Raw genomic sequence first — 20740 nt, 5'->3', positions numbered from 1 at the left:
GTCACCAGATGCTCATTGGCTTCTAGAACTTTCCCTTTTCCAGTGAAGCCCCGTGACCCTCCAGCTGAACTCCTGGGCCCTCTGAGACGACTCCTTGATACGCTCACAGCCCCTTCTGGCTGCCTCTTGTCTAGCGAGCCCGTCTCCCCCGCTGGACTGAAGTTCCCTGAAGGCTCACCCTGAATCTTCGCCACTACATGGCATGTCTCTGTACGTGGTATACACTCAAAGAATGCTTATTAAATAAACCATTTATCTAAGTAATTTTAGCCAAATGTTATTGTCACCCACGTGTCAAGATAAAACTAACTTTCCCTCTCCCCAGTTACGATAGGATAATCCCCTCAATTTCTCATTTGTCCTTGTGCTATTAGTTTACTGCCACTAACACTGGGAAATAGAGGTCAGTCATCTTACTTTGGGGGCCTCATGGCCCATGCATCCAGCTTTAAAGAAACACTTCACTATCAAACTAAGGCAACTGTCTATATACCTGGAACTGTTCCTATTCTCTGTCCTCAAGAAAGAGATGGAGATCCAAGCTGGAAAAGGATGAGAGAGCAGGACAAGGAGATAACTGAGTGGAATGGCAGTCATTGCTGCCCCTGGATCTCAGACCATGCACGGCTGAATGGTGTGCAATGTAGCAAAATGTGGCCTTGGCGATGCTCAGACACTGGGCACGCCGGGTGGTCTAAGCTCCACCTTCTGCTCCGTCGCAGAGCTCTTCTCCACCCGTGACCTCAGAGCTGCCCCCGAGCCTCTCCTCGCACACCCAGCCCTGACAAGAGGCCTCCTAGAAGGAGTCCTGGAGCCCGGTTGCTGGGTGCTGTTAGAAACCAGCCCTCTTATCCTGAGGCCAGGTCGGCCTCCCCCAGAATTTACACCCGCTGGTCATCGTTTTGACACGAGGCCAGTCCAAGCCCTGGTCTTCTCCCCTCTTTAGGGGATAGCCTGCTCTCCTGTGTTTCTTCTTGTCCACACTAAACCTCCCCGGCTTCCTCGGCATCCTTCTCAGCACATAATTTTCCAGACTCCTTTATTACCTGGTTCCATCCCTTGGACCCATGTTGGTTTATCAACAGGTCTTGAATTGCACCCAGTACCTCAAATTAGTAGAGGATTCAGTCACAGTGTTTTTACTCCTAAGACTTCCTGAGGTTTTCCACCATCCGCACGCTGTTGGCCAGCCTAAACAGTGAGTGGCGGGGCCAGTTTCAAGGTTGACTTGTAATGTTACTGTTGATGGTTTCCAATTTCGTTTCTGCCCAGGGTGTACATCAATATCTTGGGAGGTCAATATTCGGATCAAGCTGGCAACAGAGTGAGGGCTTGGAACTGGTCCAGTGCTGTCGCTTCCTCCCACTTCGTCTCATTTAAACCCGTCTTTCTGGCTCTGAACCACTATGTCGGCGTTCGCATCTTAGAACAAGACAAGGTTTCCATCACTTTTCTAGCGATGGGCCAACAGGCAAGAATCAGCGTCGGCACCAAAGTGAAGGTAGGTGCGTCTTGCCTTAAGCAACTTAAAGCATTTAGAATAATAAGAGTAACATAACTTCTGTTAGTGTTATTACCGGTCGATTATATTTGTGTGTAAGCTACCGTCCACAAAGAATTTTGGAGTCCAAGGAAAAAACAAACCCATAGTGCATTTCATATGTAGTTGAGGCAGCCCTATGAATTGTTTCTTCTTCCTCAGATATTCCTGTTAGTTCAGTCCTGGATCCGGGTCACATTCTCTGAGTGTTTACTCGGTGGCTGAGGAGTGCTGCTTTGGGGGTTTGGCTGCAGGATTTTATATTGCGTTTGTTTTCTCCATGCCACAGTAGAAAGCCCTGGGTTCTAAGCATGTTGAAGACCAAGCATACGTCTAACCATGTTCAAGACCAAGCATACAGGGCCAGCCCGGTGGCGCAGTGGTTAAGTTTGCGCACTCTGCTTCGGCGGTGCAGGCTTTGCAGGTTCAGATCCCAGGGACAGACATACACACAACTTATCAAGCCGTGCTGTGGTAGGCGTCCCACATATAAATAGAGGAACATGGGCACAGATGTTAGCTCAGGGCTAATCTTCCTCAAAAAAAAGACCAAGCATAAGCCCCATCTTCTTGGAGACACTTCTTGGACCTCAGAGCCCTCGGCCCAGTTTCTCCCGGCTGTCTGTGTACTCCCCCTCTCTGTGCTTGCTGAAGCCTGCGGCCTTCCTTGCCCTCATGGCTGCCTCCCTTACTGGAGGGTGAGCCCCTGCGGCCAGAGCCTCTGACTCCTCTGCCCGCCAGGACGCGGCCCAGAGTGCACTCTGCGTGACGGCGGCCCTGCACGATGGTTAAGAGCACGGGCTTCAGCTCTCAGAGAGGTAGCTCGGCCCCTCAGCCCTGCCACTCAGCTCAACGGTGAACTTGACTTCCCCCGACTATGAAATGGGGCTCAGGATGCCCACCATGGGGACTGCTGTGACGATTCAGTGAGAATGTACAGCACTTAGCATGGCGCTCAAGCCGACTGAGTACTCAGGAAAGGACGGCTCAGTGTGGACGTAGAGTCTGTCAACTAGACCTCAGTAGAGCTGAAATACAGAGAGATGTAGAGAGAGAGATAAACAGAGACCTGTGTGTCCCCATAGAGCACACAGACAGCATATCTAGTGTGTGGCTTTGAACAAGCCCCTTCCACTCTGAGGACCTTCATTTCATCATCACTATTATCATTATTTATCTTCTCCCAAAAGCCCCCCAGTACATAGTTGTATCTTTTTTAGCTGTGGGCCCTTCTAGTTGCGGCATGTGGGATGCCGCCTCAGCGTGGCCTGATGAACGGTGCCGTGTCCACGCCCAGGATCCGAACGATGGAAAACCTGGGCCACGGAAGTGGAGTGCACGAACTTAACCACTCGGCCACGGGGCCGGCTCCACATCACTTATTAAAGAAAGAGACCGCTCCAAAGTTGAAGGTGTCTTCACGCTCTAAAAAGTCTATACTTTCAGTAAGAGGAAATCTGACCTCCATATGCAGCATGGGCAGGAGTGTCTCATAAACGCCAAACAAAAGGGAGACTGCGGGTTTGGCCACGGTCGTGAGGGTCCACCATGTGCCCCGCTCTGGTTGAGCTGCTTTCCGCCAGTCTGGCCACTGCAGTCAGCTGGTTAGGCTCCAGACAAGCTTCTTTGTCAGTTAGAAATATGCAAGATAGCCTCCTTTGGATACATTACACTCACGATAAATGCATTCTTACCAAAAATGCAAAAAATGCTCTCTCCACCCTTCCCTCCTTAGAAATGAATTCTAATCAGAAAAAGAGCATTTTGATGCAAAAGAAAGAATTTGTTAAGTTTTTACTTTTCTCATTGTCCTTGTCCTCATGATCACCCTTTGAGTTTTTTAAAACTAAAAAGTGACATGTGATCACATTGTCATATTTGAAGATTCAAATCATATAGAAAAATAAAGAGTAAAACAATGAGATTCCACCTTCAATTCTGCCCCCTCTCCAAAGGAAATCACCACCCAAAATGTATTGTGTATTTCTCTTTTCTTTGTTTTCATAAATTATTCACATACATCTTTCTTTTTCTTTTTCTTTTTCTTTTTTTTGGTGAGGAAGATTGGCCCTGAGCTAACATCTGTTGCCAGTCTTCCTCTTTTTGCTTGAGAAAGATTGTCACTGAGCTAACATCCATGCCAGGCCTCCTCTATTTTGTATGTGGGATGCCACCACAGTGGAGTGCACGAACTTAACCACTATGCAACCTGGCCAGCCCCCACATACATCTTTTTCAATAAAAATTGGATTATACTGTATTAATTGTACTGTTAGTAGGGTTCTATTTGTTTTTGTTTTCTACTTAACAAGTACTAAAGGTTTTTCCATTTATACATTTCCAAGCATATTTGTCCACTTTTTTTTTTTTGCTTAGGAAGATTAGCCCTGAGCTAACATCTGTGCCAGTCTTCCTCCACCTTACATGTGGGTCACCGCCACATCATGGCTGATGAGTGCTGTAGGTCTGCCCCCAGGATCCAAACCTGCAAACCTGGGCCACCAAAGCGGAGTGCACTGAACTTAACCACTATGCCATGGGGCCAGCCCCTGTCTACTTTATTTTTAATTGCTACCCAGTATTTCCAATGTCCCATAGCTAATTCATGCTGAATCCAGTGGCCTCTCGGCAGTCCTGGACCAGCTGCTCACTGCCTCCTCCTGGCAGCATTGCTTCCTTGCTCCCAGGACACTGCTCTCCCCCAATTTTCCTTGTACCTCGGGGCTGTTCCCTCTCGTTTTTCTCTGCAGGTTCCCTTCACTTCCCCTCTCCTCCCCGTGGAGGGGCCCAGGCTTCCTTGGGCTCCTCTCGTCTGTCTACACTCACTTCCAGGTGACCTCCCCGAGCCTCTGGTTCTTAAGCACTGTCCACATGCTGGTCACCTTTGTCTGCTCTCCCGGTGGGTCCTCCATGTACTCGACTTGTAAACCTCGGGTCCAACCCCACATCTCCATCTGGGTGTCTAAGAGGGCTTTAAAAACTTAACAGAGCAAAATCAGATCTGCGAGCTGGCACCACCCTCAGTCTTCTCCATCCCAGAGAACAGCAGCTGCCTCCTTTCAGGTGCTCAGGCCCACAACTTTGGAGTGGTCATCCTCCCGTCTATCACGACCCCACATCTATTATCTGCAGTGCTGCCAACTCTGCCTCCAGTGTATCACCAGACTCTGACACTCCTCACATCCTCCAAGCCTGTCAGCCTTGTCTGCCTCCTGTGCCTGCTCCCTCGCTCGTTTACACGAGCCTCCTAATGACTCTCCCTGCTTCTGCTCTTCCCTACGTCTATTCCAACACAATAGTTGGAGTGATACTTGACAACATAAGTCTGGTCAAAACCGCCCAGTGGCTTCCAGTCTTACTCAGAGTAGAAGCCATGGTCCCATCCTGTGAAAACGGCAGCTCCATCCCCCCTCAGCCCTGGCCCTCGAGGGCCTTTGGCCTATGCCACAGGTTTTAATATGTAGCGTTCTGGTTTCCTCTCACCTCTAAACAGGTTATGATTTCTATTCTGATTTCTTCTACTCAGTAGTTACTGAATTTTCAAATAGGTAAAAAATGTACTATCCTTTTCTTGTTAATTTCTAAATGGTCATGGAGTACAGCTTGCATTTTTTCCTTGCTGCTTAAAATGTATTGATAGTTTCTTTGTGGTTGATTATATAATTTTTATGACTGTTCCATGTATATTTGACCCCCCCAAAAGTATATTATTGTCTATGGTTAATTGTTCCGTTCACACTTCTCTCTATATCCTTTTTATAGTGGTGGTTTATTCCTGAGAAATGTGTGAATGTTGCCCAATAAGATTGTGGATTTGTCTGTTTTTCCTACTGTTTCTATCGGTTTTGCTTTCTGTGTCTCGAAGCTCTGTGGTTAGGAAGCTAAAGAGGTCGGCAGTCTCTCCGTGAGCGGTTCCTTCCACGCCCGTGCCTGCTCCATCTCCTGCCTCCCTGACTGGCTCTTCAGCTGTGCCCATGATGTGACTCAGTGTATCACTGAGGGTTTTGGGTTTTGACAAAAAAATTAACATTATCAATTATGCATTATTCCAAATTTCTTTATTAATGGTCTTTGCTATTCCATCTGCTGTTAAATTGCTGCACCTGCTTTCTTGTAAAAGTTAGCATTTGCTAGGTACATTTTTTTATCCTTTCATTTTCAACCTTTTTACGTAATTTTGAGTTAGATGTGTCTCTTGCAAACAGCCTACCACTGGGTTCTGTTGCTTTCCTCAACCTCACAGACTCAATCTTTTAATACGTTATATTTTAATGGTTACTGTCAAACTGGTAACATATCTTTTTCTCTATATGCATAGAATTAACTTCCAAGTCTTCTAGTTATTTCTTTCCCTCGACAACAATAATTCTTTCAAATCCCTCAGAGAATGTTAACTATATTTTCTCAAGTCTTCCTCTGGCTGCCCATTCTGTTTCTGTGAGTGTTAGTGTCTCTGAGAGAGAACTCCAGGGCCTTTCTTCCAGGGCCTCAAATTCCCCCGGATATCTGGCGATTCTTGGTTGTGTGTTCACTTTTGTACTGAGAATCCCCGTTTTCCCGTGTGTTCTGCTCACTGACGTTGGTCTCGGATAACTGTGGAGAAGTGGCTGTGCTGGTGAGGGGAGGTGGCCAGCCCAGGGCCAGGCTTCCAGCCAGCCTGTGGGCAGCGGGCTCACAGAGGGCGGCGAGGGGCCTTCCCACCGGGTCCTGCTAATACTCACCTCGGGGGCCCTGCTGCTTCTCATTGCCCTTGACTGTGAGCTCAGAATGGGTGTGTTCGGGGTTTAGTGGTTTCATTTGGTCATTTCTCTACACGGATATAGCAGTCCCATCTGCTTTCTGATTTTTAGGAGTTCCTTAAGATTGTTCCTGCGGATAAAAATCTTTCCTATTTCCTAGAACCATTATTGATTTACTCTCCAAACAAGTTTTCTGTCATTTTATGGGATTTGGGATTGCAGGGAGGTTAAAAATGAGATCCATTCTTCGTTATCCATCCATCTCATATTCCTCCCCCCTTCCTCCCTCCCGATGGGAGGAGGGATGAAAGTGCAGAAGGATGCCGTGAGTTGCAGCTAGGTGGTCCCTCTGCTTGCGCAAGTAGTTCAGCTTGCCTTCCACCGGCCAGCACGCGCCACGCCTCCCCGACGGGCCTTTCCCAGGGCAGGGGCGGCGTTTGCAGCATCTTTGCGTGCCCTCAGGATGTGCGGGTTCAATTACTTAAGGAAACTATACGCGTTTGAAAGTAGCCAAATTCTGTTCGGGCTGGGCTGCTCTGGTCTCTCGGGTCTCCGCAGCATTTCGGCTCGTTCCCCGTTCAGGTTAGAGTAACACCACTGCCCGTTTGTAGATAGATAGACTCGAGAGGGAACCTGCCCCGAATCCGGCCGCCACTCGCAGCTCCCGCCTCCCCGGGGCCGCGGGCACCGTTTCCTCTCCCGGACCCTGAGCTTCCCCTCTCTCTGTCTTTGCTGGAAAGCTCCAGAACCCGGAGGAGATCCCGGTGCTCCGGTACCTGAACCAGGACGACCTGCTCCTGCTGGCCAGTCTCATCAAGATCCGGCGCCTGTTCCACAAGCTGGAGGGCTGCGCGCTCTTCCCCTCCAGCCAGGCGTGGGACAGGCTGCAGCCGCCTGCCTACCTCTCTTGCCTTGCTGTGAGACTCCTCGCCCTCTGCCACAACTCCGGCATGAGGCAGGACACCATAACCACCATAGCAGCTATAATAAACGAGAAGATTTAGCCAAGCACCGCGGCGCTTCCGTTTTTTCTTTTTTTGAGAGGGGATGTGGGAGACTTCAAGAAAAGCGGATGAAACGACTAGGAAACATCAAGAAATATGCTGCTATAAACATAAAGCACGTCCTGAGTTTGGTGGGAGAACTAAACCGCGCGCCCCCGGGACCCCGCGAGCGAGCACAGCGGCCGAGCGCCCAGGGCCCGCGACCCTCGGGACGGAGGCGGCCGGGGAGCCAGCGCGGGGGTGGCGGCCCGGGGGACCGCCGGCTGCCCGAATCCGGGGTGAAGGGAGAGAGGGGCCGTGGAGACGGGGGCTGCGGCCTCACAGCAGGGCGGGCGCGACGAGCGGCGCCGTCACCCACCCGTCCAGCCCCGCTGCCGTCCTGGAGGCGGCGGCCGGCGCCTCGCCGCGGAGGCACAGGGGGAGCCGCAGAGCCCTGTGGCCCACCGGGCCTGTCCCCTTCCGAGGGAGGGGGTGTCGCTGAGTCTGCAGACGGCCCAGGCCAGCATCTTCTGCTCGGGGATAAAGGCAGAGCAGAGGGTGGAGGCGAGACCTCAGAAGGCGCTTGCAGCGCCCGCCCGCTGCCGCTCTTGGTCCCCCGACGAGAGGAAGGCCTGCAGACTGAGGGGCCGTTCCCGACGGCGAATTCCAACTCCGGCGCTAATGCGCAACAAGAGGGAATAAGCCGCCCCACCGTGCCCCATCCGCCTGGAGCGCTCACACCGCTTCCTCCCGCGGGGCCGTGAGGAGGGGCCGGGCGGGCGGGGAGGGGGCCGCGGGGGCGCGGGGCGGCTCCTGGGCGGGGGGCCTGGGTCCTGCTCTTCACCCACTCTCCAGCCTGCTCGGTTTGGTTTTGGTGCCTTTAATTAGCTTGCTTTTTAGGAACCGTGTTAACGCTGAGGATTCAGTTTGGTTCCTTTTTCATTCCCACTCTTACTAATCTCCACTGCAATCTTTGTGAAAGAGAAGCTCCTGGGCTCATGTCTTGATCAACGCTAAATGTCTTTTTATTTTTGCCTTTGCCTCTTCCGCTTCACCAAGTGAACTAAGACATGGTGTATTCACGTAGTGGAATTCCATACAGGCGTGAAGATGAACTGGAATACCTGAGTCAACACGAACCACCCTTACAAACATTTTCACCTCGAATGAAAAAGTCAAGAGGGCAGAAGACAACGTTCAGTATCATTCTATCTATATCGAGTTTCAAAACAGGCAGGGCCATCCGCGTGTCACTTAGGCGGCCGTGGCCTCCGGGGCTGGGCCCCGCGCCAGGCATGGGGAGACGGCCAGGGGCTCCGACTGTTTCTCAAGCGAGGTGCTAAGTTCACGGGACTTCATTAATTGCTCTTCATCTATTTTAAATATCCAAACTTGTTCTTTTCTCCTTTTTTAAAAGACGAGCCAGAAGCAGGCGAGCAAATATAGGAAAGACCCTTCACTTGGGGAGAAGCAAGGATTGAGTCCGCGCAGGCTTCCACTGAGTCCTCGGAAGTGAGCCGCCGAGGCTGCAAGTTAGAGCTTCCTTTTCTCCTAAGAGAACGAGCGCCGTTCCTTTCATGCAGACTGGATTCCTGTACTTTAGCCCGCCCCCCCTTACAGCAGTCCCCAGGGTCAGAGTCCAGGGTCAGCTTTCCGTGAACAATGTAGACGCTCTCTACCTGAGTTCGGGCAATTCGGGATTATCTGGAATGCACGCAGGTGGTTTTTCTCTAACACGACGCGCTGCATTTTCCTGTGTCCACACTCCCTGACTTCCTTCCCCAGGGCCGAAACCAGGCGGGGACACGCCCCGCTGCCACACGCTGCCAAGCTGGACCGCGCACTCCCTGCAGCCTGCAGCGCAGACAGAAAACCCACCCAGTTCCAGCGCCACACAATCACCCGGTTACAGCGCAAGTCTCACGCAATCCTGCTAATGTGCAACAACACTCGGATTAAAGGATGGCTAGCTGGCTTCTCTGCTCTCACAGCTCACCGGGGAGAGGGACCGAGAAGTGAGCCGGGGCTTCGGAGCCCCCCCCCGCCCCCCACCGTTCTTCCCGCCACTCCTCACCCTGCGCTCTGCGGTGCTGAAGCGGAAATCATCAGACAACCCAGGGCCAGGTCCCAGCTCTCTGCCAACCAGCTGTGTGCCCTTGGGCTAGTTACTTAACCTCCCCCAGCCCCTGTTCTCTCAGCTGTAAACTGAGACAGACAGAATCCACTTCCCAGGGTTCCGGTGACTGCGGGAAACGGGTGCCCGCACCGCGGTGACCGCTGCAGAGACCCGGCAAAGACCAAGCAGAGATCCCAGCCTCTCAGCCACACAAACCAGGGAACAGACTCACCCTCCTGAGGATTAACAGAACTAGAAAGAGATTAGAGAGTCAGGTTAGATAGATTAAAGAATAGGAACTGAAAGCTGATGTCAGAATGGAATGCTTTAATTATTACTATAAAATAAGCTATATTAATAAGTATTAACAATAAAGTAACTGTACCACACAAACATGTTTGTTTCTCCTTCACTGACAGATTACAGATAGAAAGTGCTGTACAAAACACATCCGCAATTTCCATAAGCACATATTTAAGTTCTGTAGTGCTATTTATCAATCCTAAAACAAATGAAGTTGTAAAGTATGAATCAATTTCCGCTTTATTAAACTACAGAGACAAGGTTTAAAATAAATTACATTCTAGTGAGCGGCCCTTGGCCTTCCAGACGTGAACAAAGCAGTCGTTCTAGACCACTCATCTTTGAACTTCTCCCGTCTCAAGCCCGTAAAGGAAATGAACGCATGCTCTCCCGCGCACACTTTTCCATCGACACCTATAATGACTCGTCGTAAGTTTAAGCAGATGCAAAGAAAGTGATTTCCAATGTACTGTAAATCTTGACATTTTGAAATAAACCACTACTTTCTGAAATGAATCCGATGGAATCTAAATGCCCGTCGTTATCCATTTCAATACTACGGAAACCAGCTCTTCAACAACATTCCTTTTTTTCTTTTTGAACTTACACTTTCATCCTACTTCCTCCAAAGAAGTTTATTGGACAGTGGCCTCTTTTTATGCTGAAAGATCTATTCCTGATGACCTGCTCATTCTTCTCGACTACAAAAGTATATATTTATTTCAAAACTTTGAACTTTACTGCCTATGACCTTAAGGCTCTAAGTATTCAAAAAACTTCTTTCGATTGTGTTAGCATTACAATTACTAGCAGCACAGACTTGATAAAAACATGACAAATTTTGATAAATTGAAAGTAAAATTTTAGTGGAAATTTATGACTCACGCTTTTAAAATCTAGTTGAAAGCAGAGAATCGCAAACCACTCAACAGTGATCCTCAAACCGGCAGCCGGCGATTCACCGGCAGGCCCCAACCGTCAGGACCCAGGACCTGGGCTGCCAGAGGAAGAGCTTTCCTCCCAACGACGGTATCTGTTTCATGACCAAGAACTACCTCCATTTTGCACCTCACGTAGGTGGGGAAATTGGACAAAGCATATGGGGTGTCACCTCTATCCTGGATAGTCAGCTAACGCTGATCCCCTGGAGAAGCCTTCACCCCTGGGGGTCCTCACACCCCCAGTTTGAAGATCACTGTTCTCTCCACTTTGGTATATATTTAAATTTCCATATAGTAAGTAAACATACATAGATACCTACATATATATTTTATATTTTTATATATACATACATATATTAATACACACACACTGTCTCTCTCACACACACACACTCGGCCTGGTTCCACCACCAGATTCTAAACATAAATTGGTCTGGGATAGAGACGGGTTTCAGTTTTTTCAAGTTCCCCGGCTGATTCTAAAGTGCAGCCAAGGTTGATAACGACTGGATTAGGGCTAAAATGAGAGAAAAAAATATTCCCCTCAAGCAGCATAATCAGCACAGACTCCTGCTACACTGGGACCAGCACCGTGGGCAGCGTCTGCAGGGCACGCTCTTTTTCTGTTACCCTTTGTGCTGGAAGGAGAAACCCTCACCTCTGCCACGAAGAGTCCGGGAGCGGGAGCAGGGTGGGAACTTGGGGCGAGGAAGCACCCTGCCTCACGCAGAGAGCAAACTGACAGCTGGAGACTCGAAGGAGACATGCTTTTTTTGCTTTTTTTGTTTCATCAACTTTTTAAGAGAACCCACGCAACCACCATAAGTGTGGCATTGTTTCACTGTCTACTGCACTGCAGGGCCTTCTCTTCCTCTGTACACAACGTGTCCTGTTTTCCTCTGGCTGCTTTAAAGAGTTTTCTTTTCATTAATGGTGTTCAGCAGACAGAAAAACAATAGAAAAATATCAACAAAACCAAAAGTTGGTTCTTTGAAAAGATCAACAAAATGCACAAGGTTTTAGCTAGACTCACCAAGGAAAAAAAGAGAGGACTCAAATTACTTAATACAGGAATAAAAGAGGACACTTACCAACCTTACAGAGATTAAAAGAAAAAAGGATTACAAGGGAATACTATGAACAACTGTAGCTAACGAATTAGATGATTTAAATAAAAGGAACAAATTCCCAGGAACACACAAAATGCTGAAACTGACATAAAAAGAAATGGAAAATGTGACTTGGTCTATAATAAGTAAAGAGATCACATTAGTAACTTAAAAATTTCCACAGAGAAAAGCCCAGGCCCAGATGGCTTCACTGATGAATTTCACCAAACATTCAGAGAAGAATATCAATTCTTCACAAATTGTCCCAAAAAACAGAAGAGTATACACTTTCCAACCCAATCTACGAGGCCAGTATTACCCTGACACCAAATCAGACAAAGATAACACAAGAAAAGAAACCAAATATCTCTATTGCTTATAAATATAGAGGTAAAAATTCTCAACAAATGCTAGGAAACCAAATCTAGCAACATATAAAAAAGATTATACACCATGGCCAAGTGAAATTTATCCCAGGAATACAAGGTTGGTTTAACATCTGAAAATCAATTAATGTAATAGACAACAGGATAGGGTAAAGGGCGGGGAAATATGGTCATTTCAACAAATGCAGAAAAAGCAGGGAAATTTCTCAGCATGATGAAGGACATCTGTGAGAACTTCACAGCTAACGTCATACTTAATGGTAAACAACAGAACCCTTTCCCAAAATGAGGAACACGCAAGGACGTCTGTTCTAGCCACTTCATCACTGCGCTGGAGGTTCCGGTCAGGGCAAGAAAAAGAAGTAAGAGGCGTCCAGATCAGAAAGGCAAGAAGTAAAACGGCCTCTATTTGCTTTGGAAAGATCTTATACAGAAAACCCTAAGTAATCCACACAGATACACAAATATTAGACTAATAAAGAGTTCAGTAAAGTTATAGAATACAAGATTAACATACAAAAATAAATTGTATTTCTACACTCTAGCAATGAACATTCTGAAAACAAAATTAAGAAAACAGTGCCATATACGATACTATCAAAAAATAAAATACCTAAGTACAATTTTAAGAAAAGAAGACATACACTGAAAACTACAAAACGTTCAAAGAAATTAAAGTTCTAAATAAATGGAGTGACACCCATGTTCACGGATCAGAGGACTTGATATTGTTAAGATGGTAATTCTCTCCAAACTGCTGTACACATTTACCACAGTCTCTACCAAAATCCTGGCTTTTCTGCAGAAACTGACAAGTTGATCTTAAAGGTCATTTGCAAATGCAAGGGACCCCAAATAGCCCAAACAATCTTGAGAAGGAAGAATAAAGTTGGAGGACTCATAGATCGATCCCTATTTCAAAACGTACTGCAGAGCTACAGTGATCAAGACAGTGTCACACTGGTGTACAGCTAGACATGTACAGATCAACGGAACAGAACTGAGCATCCAGATATCAACTCTTCCACGTGTGGGCAATTGATTTTTGACAAGGTGACAACACAATTCAATGAAATAATAGTCTTTTCAACAAATGGTGCTAGGACAACAGGATATCCATATGCAAAAACAAAGCTGGACTCCGTCTCATACCATATACAAAAATTAATGCAAAATAGATCAAAGACCCAACTGTAAGAACTAAACTATAAAACTCTCAGAAGAAAACAGAAGCATAAATCTTGATGACCTTCAATTAGGCAATGGCTTCTCAGCTATGACACCAGAGGCAAAAGTGACAAAACAAAAAAGAGAAATTGGACTTCATCAATATTAAAAACTTTTGTGTGCTTCAAAGGACACCATTAAGAAAGGAAAAAGAACCCACAGAATGGGAGAAAATATTTGCAAATCATATTATCTGATAAAAGCCTAGTGTGCAGAATATATAAAGAACTCTTACAACTCAATAAGTAATAAGACAACCCAACTAAAAATGGGCGAAAGATCTAAATAGCTATTTCTCCAAGGAAGATATACAGATGGCCAATAAGCACATAAAAAGACGCTTAACATCATTAGCTATCAAAAAAAATGCAAATACCACTTCACAACAACTAGGGTAGCTAGAATGAAAAAAGTCAGATAAAATGACAGGTGTTGGTGAGGATGGAGAGAAGTTGGAACACTCATGCTGGTGGGAATGTAAAATGGTGCAGCCACTTTGGAAAAGAGTCTGGCAGTTCCCAAAATAGTAAACATAAAGTTAGCATGACCCAGTAATTCCACTCCTAGGTATATATCCAAGAGAACTGAAAAACACATTTCCATACAAAAATCTGTACACAAATATTTATAGCAGCATTCTTCTTTTTTTTTTTTTAAGATTTTATTTTTTTCCTTTTTCTCCCCAAAGCTCCCTGGTACATAGTTGTATATTCTTCGTTGTGGGTCCTTCTAGTTGTGGCATGTGGGATGCTGCCTCAGCGTGGTCTGATGAGCAGTGCCATGTCCATGCCCAGGATCCGAACCAACGAAACACTGGGCTACCTGCAGCAGAGCGCGCAAACTTAACCACTCGGCCACGGGGCCAGCCCCAGCAGCATTATTCTTAATAGTCAAAAGGAAACAACCCAAATGTCCATCAATTGATGAAATAAAATGTGGTATATCCAGACCAGGGAAGTGATTCAGCAATAAAAAGAAATGAAGTGCTGACACATGCTACGACATGGATGAACCTTGAAAATATTATACTAAGTGAAAGAAACTAGCCACAAAATACCACGTTATATGACTTCACTTACATGAATTGTCCAATAAGCAAATCTACAGAGACAGACGTAGGTCAGGGGTTACTTAGGGCTGGGGGCTGCAGAAATAGGGACATGACAGCTAAAGGGCATAGGCTTCCTTTTTGAAGTGATGAAAAATACTCTAAAATTGACCGTGGTGATTGGAGGGGTTTGTTTCAGGGAGGACAAAGCTGTTGTAAAGTTGAGTTGGATGAGAGTTGCACAAGCCTGTGAACACTAAAAACATCAACTTGTACACTTTACGTGGGTGAATCGCATGGCATGTGAATTATATCATAAAACATTTTTCATCATTATTTTTCAACTATTTTCTTCTCCCTGCCCCCTCTGAGATTCTAGTTATTCAAAAATTATATTTCGTAATATTGTCCCACAGGTCACTGACGCTCTGTTCATTCATTTTTCAGTCTTTTTTTCTGTTTAGTTTTTGCTACACTTTCTAGTTCACTGATCTTTTCATCAGTGTCTAATCTTCTTTTAAACCTTTCCAGTGAATTATTCATATAAGATATTGTATTATTTCATTGCTAGAAGTTCCATTTGGTTCTTTTTTTATATCTCCAATTTCTCTCATCATGGTATTTGTCCTTTTCTTTAAATTTTTGAGCATATGTATAAAAATTGTTTTAAAATCTTTGCTAATTCCATCATTTTAGTCATTTCTGGTTGGTTTCTATTTATTGGTTTTTCTCCTGGCTATGGTCACATTTTCCTGCTTCTTTCCAGGTGTAAGTTTTTACTGGATCAACACGGTAAGCACTACACTGTGGAGTGAATTTTGCTGTTTCCTTCAAAGGGTGTAAGACCGACTGTGAGGCAGATAGGTTCCTCGTGAATCATGCTGAGCCCTCAAGGCTGTTGTTAAGCCTGTAGGTGAGTTTACGGCAGTCTTTACTCTGGGCTGGTTCAGCCCTGTGCCAAGAGGTGGCCTGTCCAGGGTCTCTGCTGAATGCCCTGAATGTGTGCCTCTCCACTCCGGCAGCTCAGGACACAAATGCTTCCCAGCCTTTGAGCTCTGGGAATCGTTCAGCTGACAACTCCCCATTCTTGGTCCAGCCTGATGGAGTTTCAGCTGTATACTTGAGGAACTCCTACAGAGACTTCTGGGGGTCTTCCTTTGCATAGGTCCCTCCTCTCTGGTCATCTGCCCTACACATTCTAGCCACCTCTTTGAACTCCAGTTGGCCTCTTCAACTTAGTAAGACCACTGTGCTCTGCATGGGATGCCCCTCTCTGCACCTTAGTCTGGAAAGTGCCTCATTATGGATGGAACTGTGTTCTCCCAAAATTCATATGCTGAAGCCCTCAATGTGACTATATTTGGAGACAGGGCCTTTAGGGAGGTAACTGAAGTGAAAACAGGTCTGAAGGTGCGACCCTAATCCCAAAGGACTAGTATCCTTATAAGAAGAGGCACCAGAGATCGATCTCTCCCCATAGGGGCACAGAAGAAAGGTCATGTGACGACATGGAGATGACGGCCAGCTACATGCCAGGAAGAGGCCTCGCCAGAAACCAACCCTGAGAGCACCTTGATTTTGGCCTTCCAGTCTCCAGAACACGAGAACATCAATTTCTGTTGTTTAAGGCCCCATCCGTGGTATTCTGTTAGGGCAGCCAGGCTGACACAGCCTCCAAGGAGAACGCCTGGCCCACCGTATGCAGGTCCTTGCTATTTTCCTTTCTCTTGGGGACCAACGTCCTGCACTGCCTGTTGTCCAATTTCTGAACGTAGTTGTTTCACATATTTTGTCTACTTCTAACTGTTTATTCAGAAGGTTGTTCGCCGGGTTTCAGTTACTCCATCATGGCCAGAAGCAGGAGTCCCTGTGCAGCATGTTTTTATCTTTTAACTAAATGATTTTCAGAAATTTCTGAGAAGGGGAAAAGCTGGAGTCACAACCCCATCCCAGGGACCCTTGAGAAACCTTCCGTCACTGCCCACTGCCTGGGGTGGGAGTGAGCGTCCTCTATTTCTCAGGCAGCCCAGCACAGTCCTGGCAAGATTTCCGATGCCAGCAAGACAGCACTGCTAGGTTTTACTCACACTTGTAGTGACATGCCATTCTCATTCAGTCCAAGAGGGTAATCAGTTTAATTTCCATCATACAATTTTCCTTGTAATTAATAAGAAAAATTAATCCCCTAAGTGCTCAGCACCCTTCCTGAAATCAATTCACACAGGGCCTAGAGTGTTGTCCCTGGAGACTAAAGCCTCGGTCACATGCTGGACGGGGCCACAAAGGGCAAGGACGATTTCTCAGAAAAACAAGACAGAGCAATCACACCAAACAACTACGCACTTGAATTACAGTGAAACTCATGCTCTCAGGGCAAGAAGGCAGGCTCCTCAGCCAATGAGCAGAAAACAGTTACCAAGAGGACGCAGATGAGACTCAAAGGTTAAAAGTTAAATTGTAAACATGAGACTTTAGATTTAAGGAGGATAATTCTAAGGGAGTGTAAGTTTCAGATGACACTGAACCCTAAAGTAAAACTCCAGAACTCTGACCACAAAAGCTGACACTGATGTTTTGAAATCGAATAAATTCTGTATATACATCCAAAGTCAAAGATGTCTGAAGAGTGAGATGCTATGAGGATGCCAGAATGTCTGACCACCTCTTCTCCCTCCACTCCCACCCGTATATCCTTACTGCAGCCAGAACCACCTCGGAAAACCCAAATCCGGTGCTACTGCTCATCTGCCCCAAAGCTTTCCTTGGCTGTCATCTGGAGAATGCAGCCCAAGCCCTCCGCTCTCAATGCCTCAACCACCTACCCACGACCACCCACATCACCCATCGCTCCTCCCTCCCAGATGCTCTATGGTCCAGCCCCTCCCCCTACAGGAATTCTCACAAAGACTCTGCCTGCACCCCGTCCCCCGCCCCCGTTTACTGAGCATCGTGTCTTCAGGTGCAGGCCACGGCCCCCACTCTCCTCCTGCAGCCCTCCTGGAGGCTTCTTTGCCAGGCCTTGGCCCATTCTGCTTTAACATTTGTGTGGTTCTCTCTCCTGCTCCGCTCTAAGCTCCCTGAACGCAGGAATTGTTACATATCTTCCCGTGTGTTGCCCTCCAGCTTCCTAGCACAGCAACTCATGCTTTCAAGAAACTAAACGGAAACATTATTCTGAAGTTGGAAAATGCAAGAATAGGAGTGACTGTCAAGTTACGGACTTGCTTGGCCCTCGGTGAGACTCCAAAGCTATTTCTCCCCTTCAATCAGCCTAAGGAAAGGTGGAAGCCCAGAGGATTACAACGCAGGCTATTTTAATTGTTGGAAGACATTTCTGGACTCTACTGATCTGGATGTTAATCAACTCTTACCACCCAACTCATTAATACAGATGCCTCAGGGGGGAAAGAAAACCTCCTATGCCAAAGCCAGTCTTTCTTCCTTTTTTAAGTTATATTTCAAAGCTGTTTCTGATCACAGCTTCACTTTTCCACACAAGTTCCAAGGAAACAGGAACTTCCCTAGAACAAACTGTGAAGCCTCTTTCTGTACCCGTTCCGTCCTCTGGGGCAGCACATTACCAGCGACAAGCCCTCAAAATCCTCCTCTGACATTTTTCCCTAATCAAAGAAAGGACTTAATAAGAGCCATTTCTTTGTTGGATTGTTACATTTGACAATCCCACAAAAATGTCCGTCACTTTCAATTTAGTCTTTTTTCAATGTTGGAATGAAAAGCTTCCTCTTTAAAGGAATTTTAAACATTAATAGGAAAAAACCACTCAGGGAGGTAAAAGAGACGCTTTGAAACCACATCCGGCCTCCTTGATAGCAAATCCTGCAGGATCGGCCAGGAAAGAAGAGCCACCCTCTACCACCCCTGGGCCGTCAGGCTGCGGCTCTGTTCCCCAGGGCCAGCTGGAGGCTGTGGTTACCAGGCTCCATTCCAGGACCCAAGAGGCCACTCTGCCCGGGCATGGGTCCACTGACTGGTCTCTATCTCCCAGTCTTTTCTTCTCCTTTCCCAGCGCCCTCCTCAAGCTCTGCAAACCTAAACCGAGGGTTCTCAATAGCAACCCTATTAACATTTTCGACCAGATTCTTCTTTGACACGGGAAGCAGTCTTGGACATTGTAGGATATTTTGCAGCATCTCTGGCTCTACCCACTAGGTACCAAGAGCAACACACCATTCCCTACCAGTCACAACAATCAAAAATGTCTCATCTCTGGGGCCAGCATGGTGGCACAGCGGTTATGTACATACGTCTGCTTCGGCAGCCTGGGGTTCACCAGTTGGATCCCGGGTGTGGACATGGCACCGCTCATCAAACCCTGCTGTGACGGGCGTCCCATATATAAAAGAGAGGAAGATGGGCACAGATGTTAGCTCAGGGCCAGTCTTCCTCAGCAAAAAGAGGAGGATTGGTAGCAGATGTTAGCTCAGGGCTAGTCTTCCTCAAAAAAAAAAGGTCTCCTCACCAATGTCCTCCAGAGAGTAAAAGGCCCAGTTGAGAACCACTGTCTCAACTAAACACATTCATCCTCCAGCCATGTGTCCACAGGCAACGCTCACAGGACCGCCACTTCAGCCTTCCTCAAGCCTTTGGGGGCCTTCTGTCCTCAGCATGTTCGTCATTACTTTCCTCTGCACAGTATTTAATTAGTTTTTGGTATTGTAACTCTTTATGTAACATTTTAAAACTCATAGCTATGCTTCTCCTATTATCTTTCCAGATGCATCTTCTAGATACAAATCTCCTGGAACACGTCCTCTTCAGTCACTAATAATTCTTAAGCATAGTGCTTTACTGCAGATTATCCACAAAGTCTAAGTTTAAAGGAAATGGCTGTAGGGTAGATTGCTTTGTTTCCTGAGATAGTGTGTGCACACGCCCCGACACCCCCCAAGAGGAATACGATGCAATGGAGGAGTTACACAACCTCAGGAGAAATGCAATTTTCTGAAATACGCATTTTGCCTGAAGATTTAGGAAGTTATTAAGAATAATAAAACGAAGTTATGTTAAAACCCACATGAACAATTTGGAGTGAAATGAATTTTTTGCATGAATTTCAAAATAAGAGACACCAACAAAATTGCATTTTGCAATGGGTCACATCAAGCATGGTCCCAGGCAGACTGATGCTTCAGCAGAAGTGATGGGAAGCCCCAGCTTAGTGGAATGGAGCATCTTCATTAAATTAAAACCGCAAAACTTCAAGAGAACACAGGAGCCAAACTCCAGCTCAGAGGCAGGTGTGGTGTTTTTAAAGCCGTCTCATGGGTGAGGTAACTGCCTTGCCTGGGGACTTGTCACTGGGAGTCTCTGTTACACACTCTGCAATTCAGGGTGAGAGGGGTCAGGAAACTGCAATTCCTAAACCCACTTTTGGGGAAGGGTCTTTCCAGGTGGGGAAATGGGCTGAGTCGACCTGCAGCTGGAACTTAGTTATGCCAGGACAAGACCTTGTCGTGTAACCTCGCCCTCTCCTCTGGGGTCTCCTGTACTCCCTAGCCTTTTTTTTCAGTTTAGTTGATTTGACAAATTCCAGTCCATCCTAGCTAACGTAAAAGTAAACCAACAGTTGTGCAGTGAACCCAAGCTTACATTTTCACGTTGGCTTTGCTACTGTCTCTTCTCTTCACACCAGAGCACCTGACAAAGCCCTCTTTGCTTTACCCTCCCCTCCTCCTAGACCCACCAAGGCGGCAGGATTTTTTTCTTGTTTCAGCATTGTCACAAGCTATAGAATCAAGGGCAAGATACTTAACCTCTTGTGGTCTTTTCTTTAGAGTACAGAGATAGATTGCAAATCTCTCACAACACCACATATTCATATATCTGTATAACATGTTATAGAATTTTACTGGCAGAACCACATTTATAAACAACCTACTGTTTAAATACATTATATATTTTAATACCTTAAAAATAGTGTCTCATCTCTAGATCTTACAGGCTATTAAAAGATAAAATCCAGCAGCAGTTTCTAATACACTTCAAAAAATGTTTAGGGGAAAATGCCATCAGCACACTTTCGTGCAAACAGACCTGCTCTTAGCAACTCGAGTAACAACAAAGGAGCAATAATTGTTTTCTTCTCCAGTAAGAGTTGCTAATACACAAAGTAAATGACTAGAGCCAGGGCCCAAGGGAGTGTTGGTAGCAACCTGCGGTGCAGGTTCTAACACTTTTCTTTATTAACCAGGCCAAGTGACCCAATGTTGGCTCTATCCACTCCAGATGACTCCCCAATAGCTAAGCATTGATCTAAGCAGCTTGTAACCACAGAGCCACAAACTTAAACAATCATGATCCTGAATAGGAAGAAGGTTGGGTGGAGAG

The 20740-nt window shown here is 46.5% G+C and overlaps 1 protein-coding gene across 2 annotated transcripts in view; it reads left to right on the top strand.

Moving 5' to 3' along the window:
- The window catches only part of ERICH6 (glutamate rich 6), a 30144-nt gene extending 22795 nt beyond the window's left edge, over positions 1 to 7349 (top strand). The window contains exons 13-14 of one of the 2 annotated variants that reach the window (XM_023621107.2): positions 1273 to 1501; positions 7020 to 7349. In XM_023621107.2, the coding sequence (XP_023476875.2) occupies positions 1273 to 1501; positions 7020 to 7283 (493 nt within the window). In that variant the 3' untranslated portion in view covers positions 7284 to 7349. The remainder of the gene's footprint in view (positions 1 to 1272; positions 1502 to 7019) is intronic. The other variant, XM_014731539.3, reaches the window with a different exon arrangement.
- Positions 7350 to 20740: the final 13391 nt, after the last annotated feature.

The sequence above is a fragment of the Equus caballus genome, chromosome 16 (assembly GCF_041296265.1).
Source record: "Equus caballus isolate H_3958 breed thoroughbred chromosome 16, TB-T2T, whole genome shotgun sequence".
Taxonomy (NCBI): domain Eukaryota; kingdom Metazoa; phylum Chordata; class Mammalia; order Perissodactyla; family Equidae; genus Equus; species Equus caballus.
Note: the sequence above shows the minus strand (reverse complement) of the source record. Positions and strands in the feature narration are given on the sequence as shown.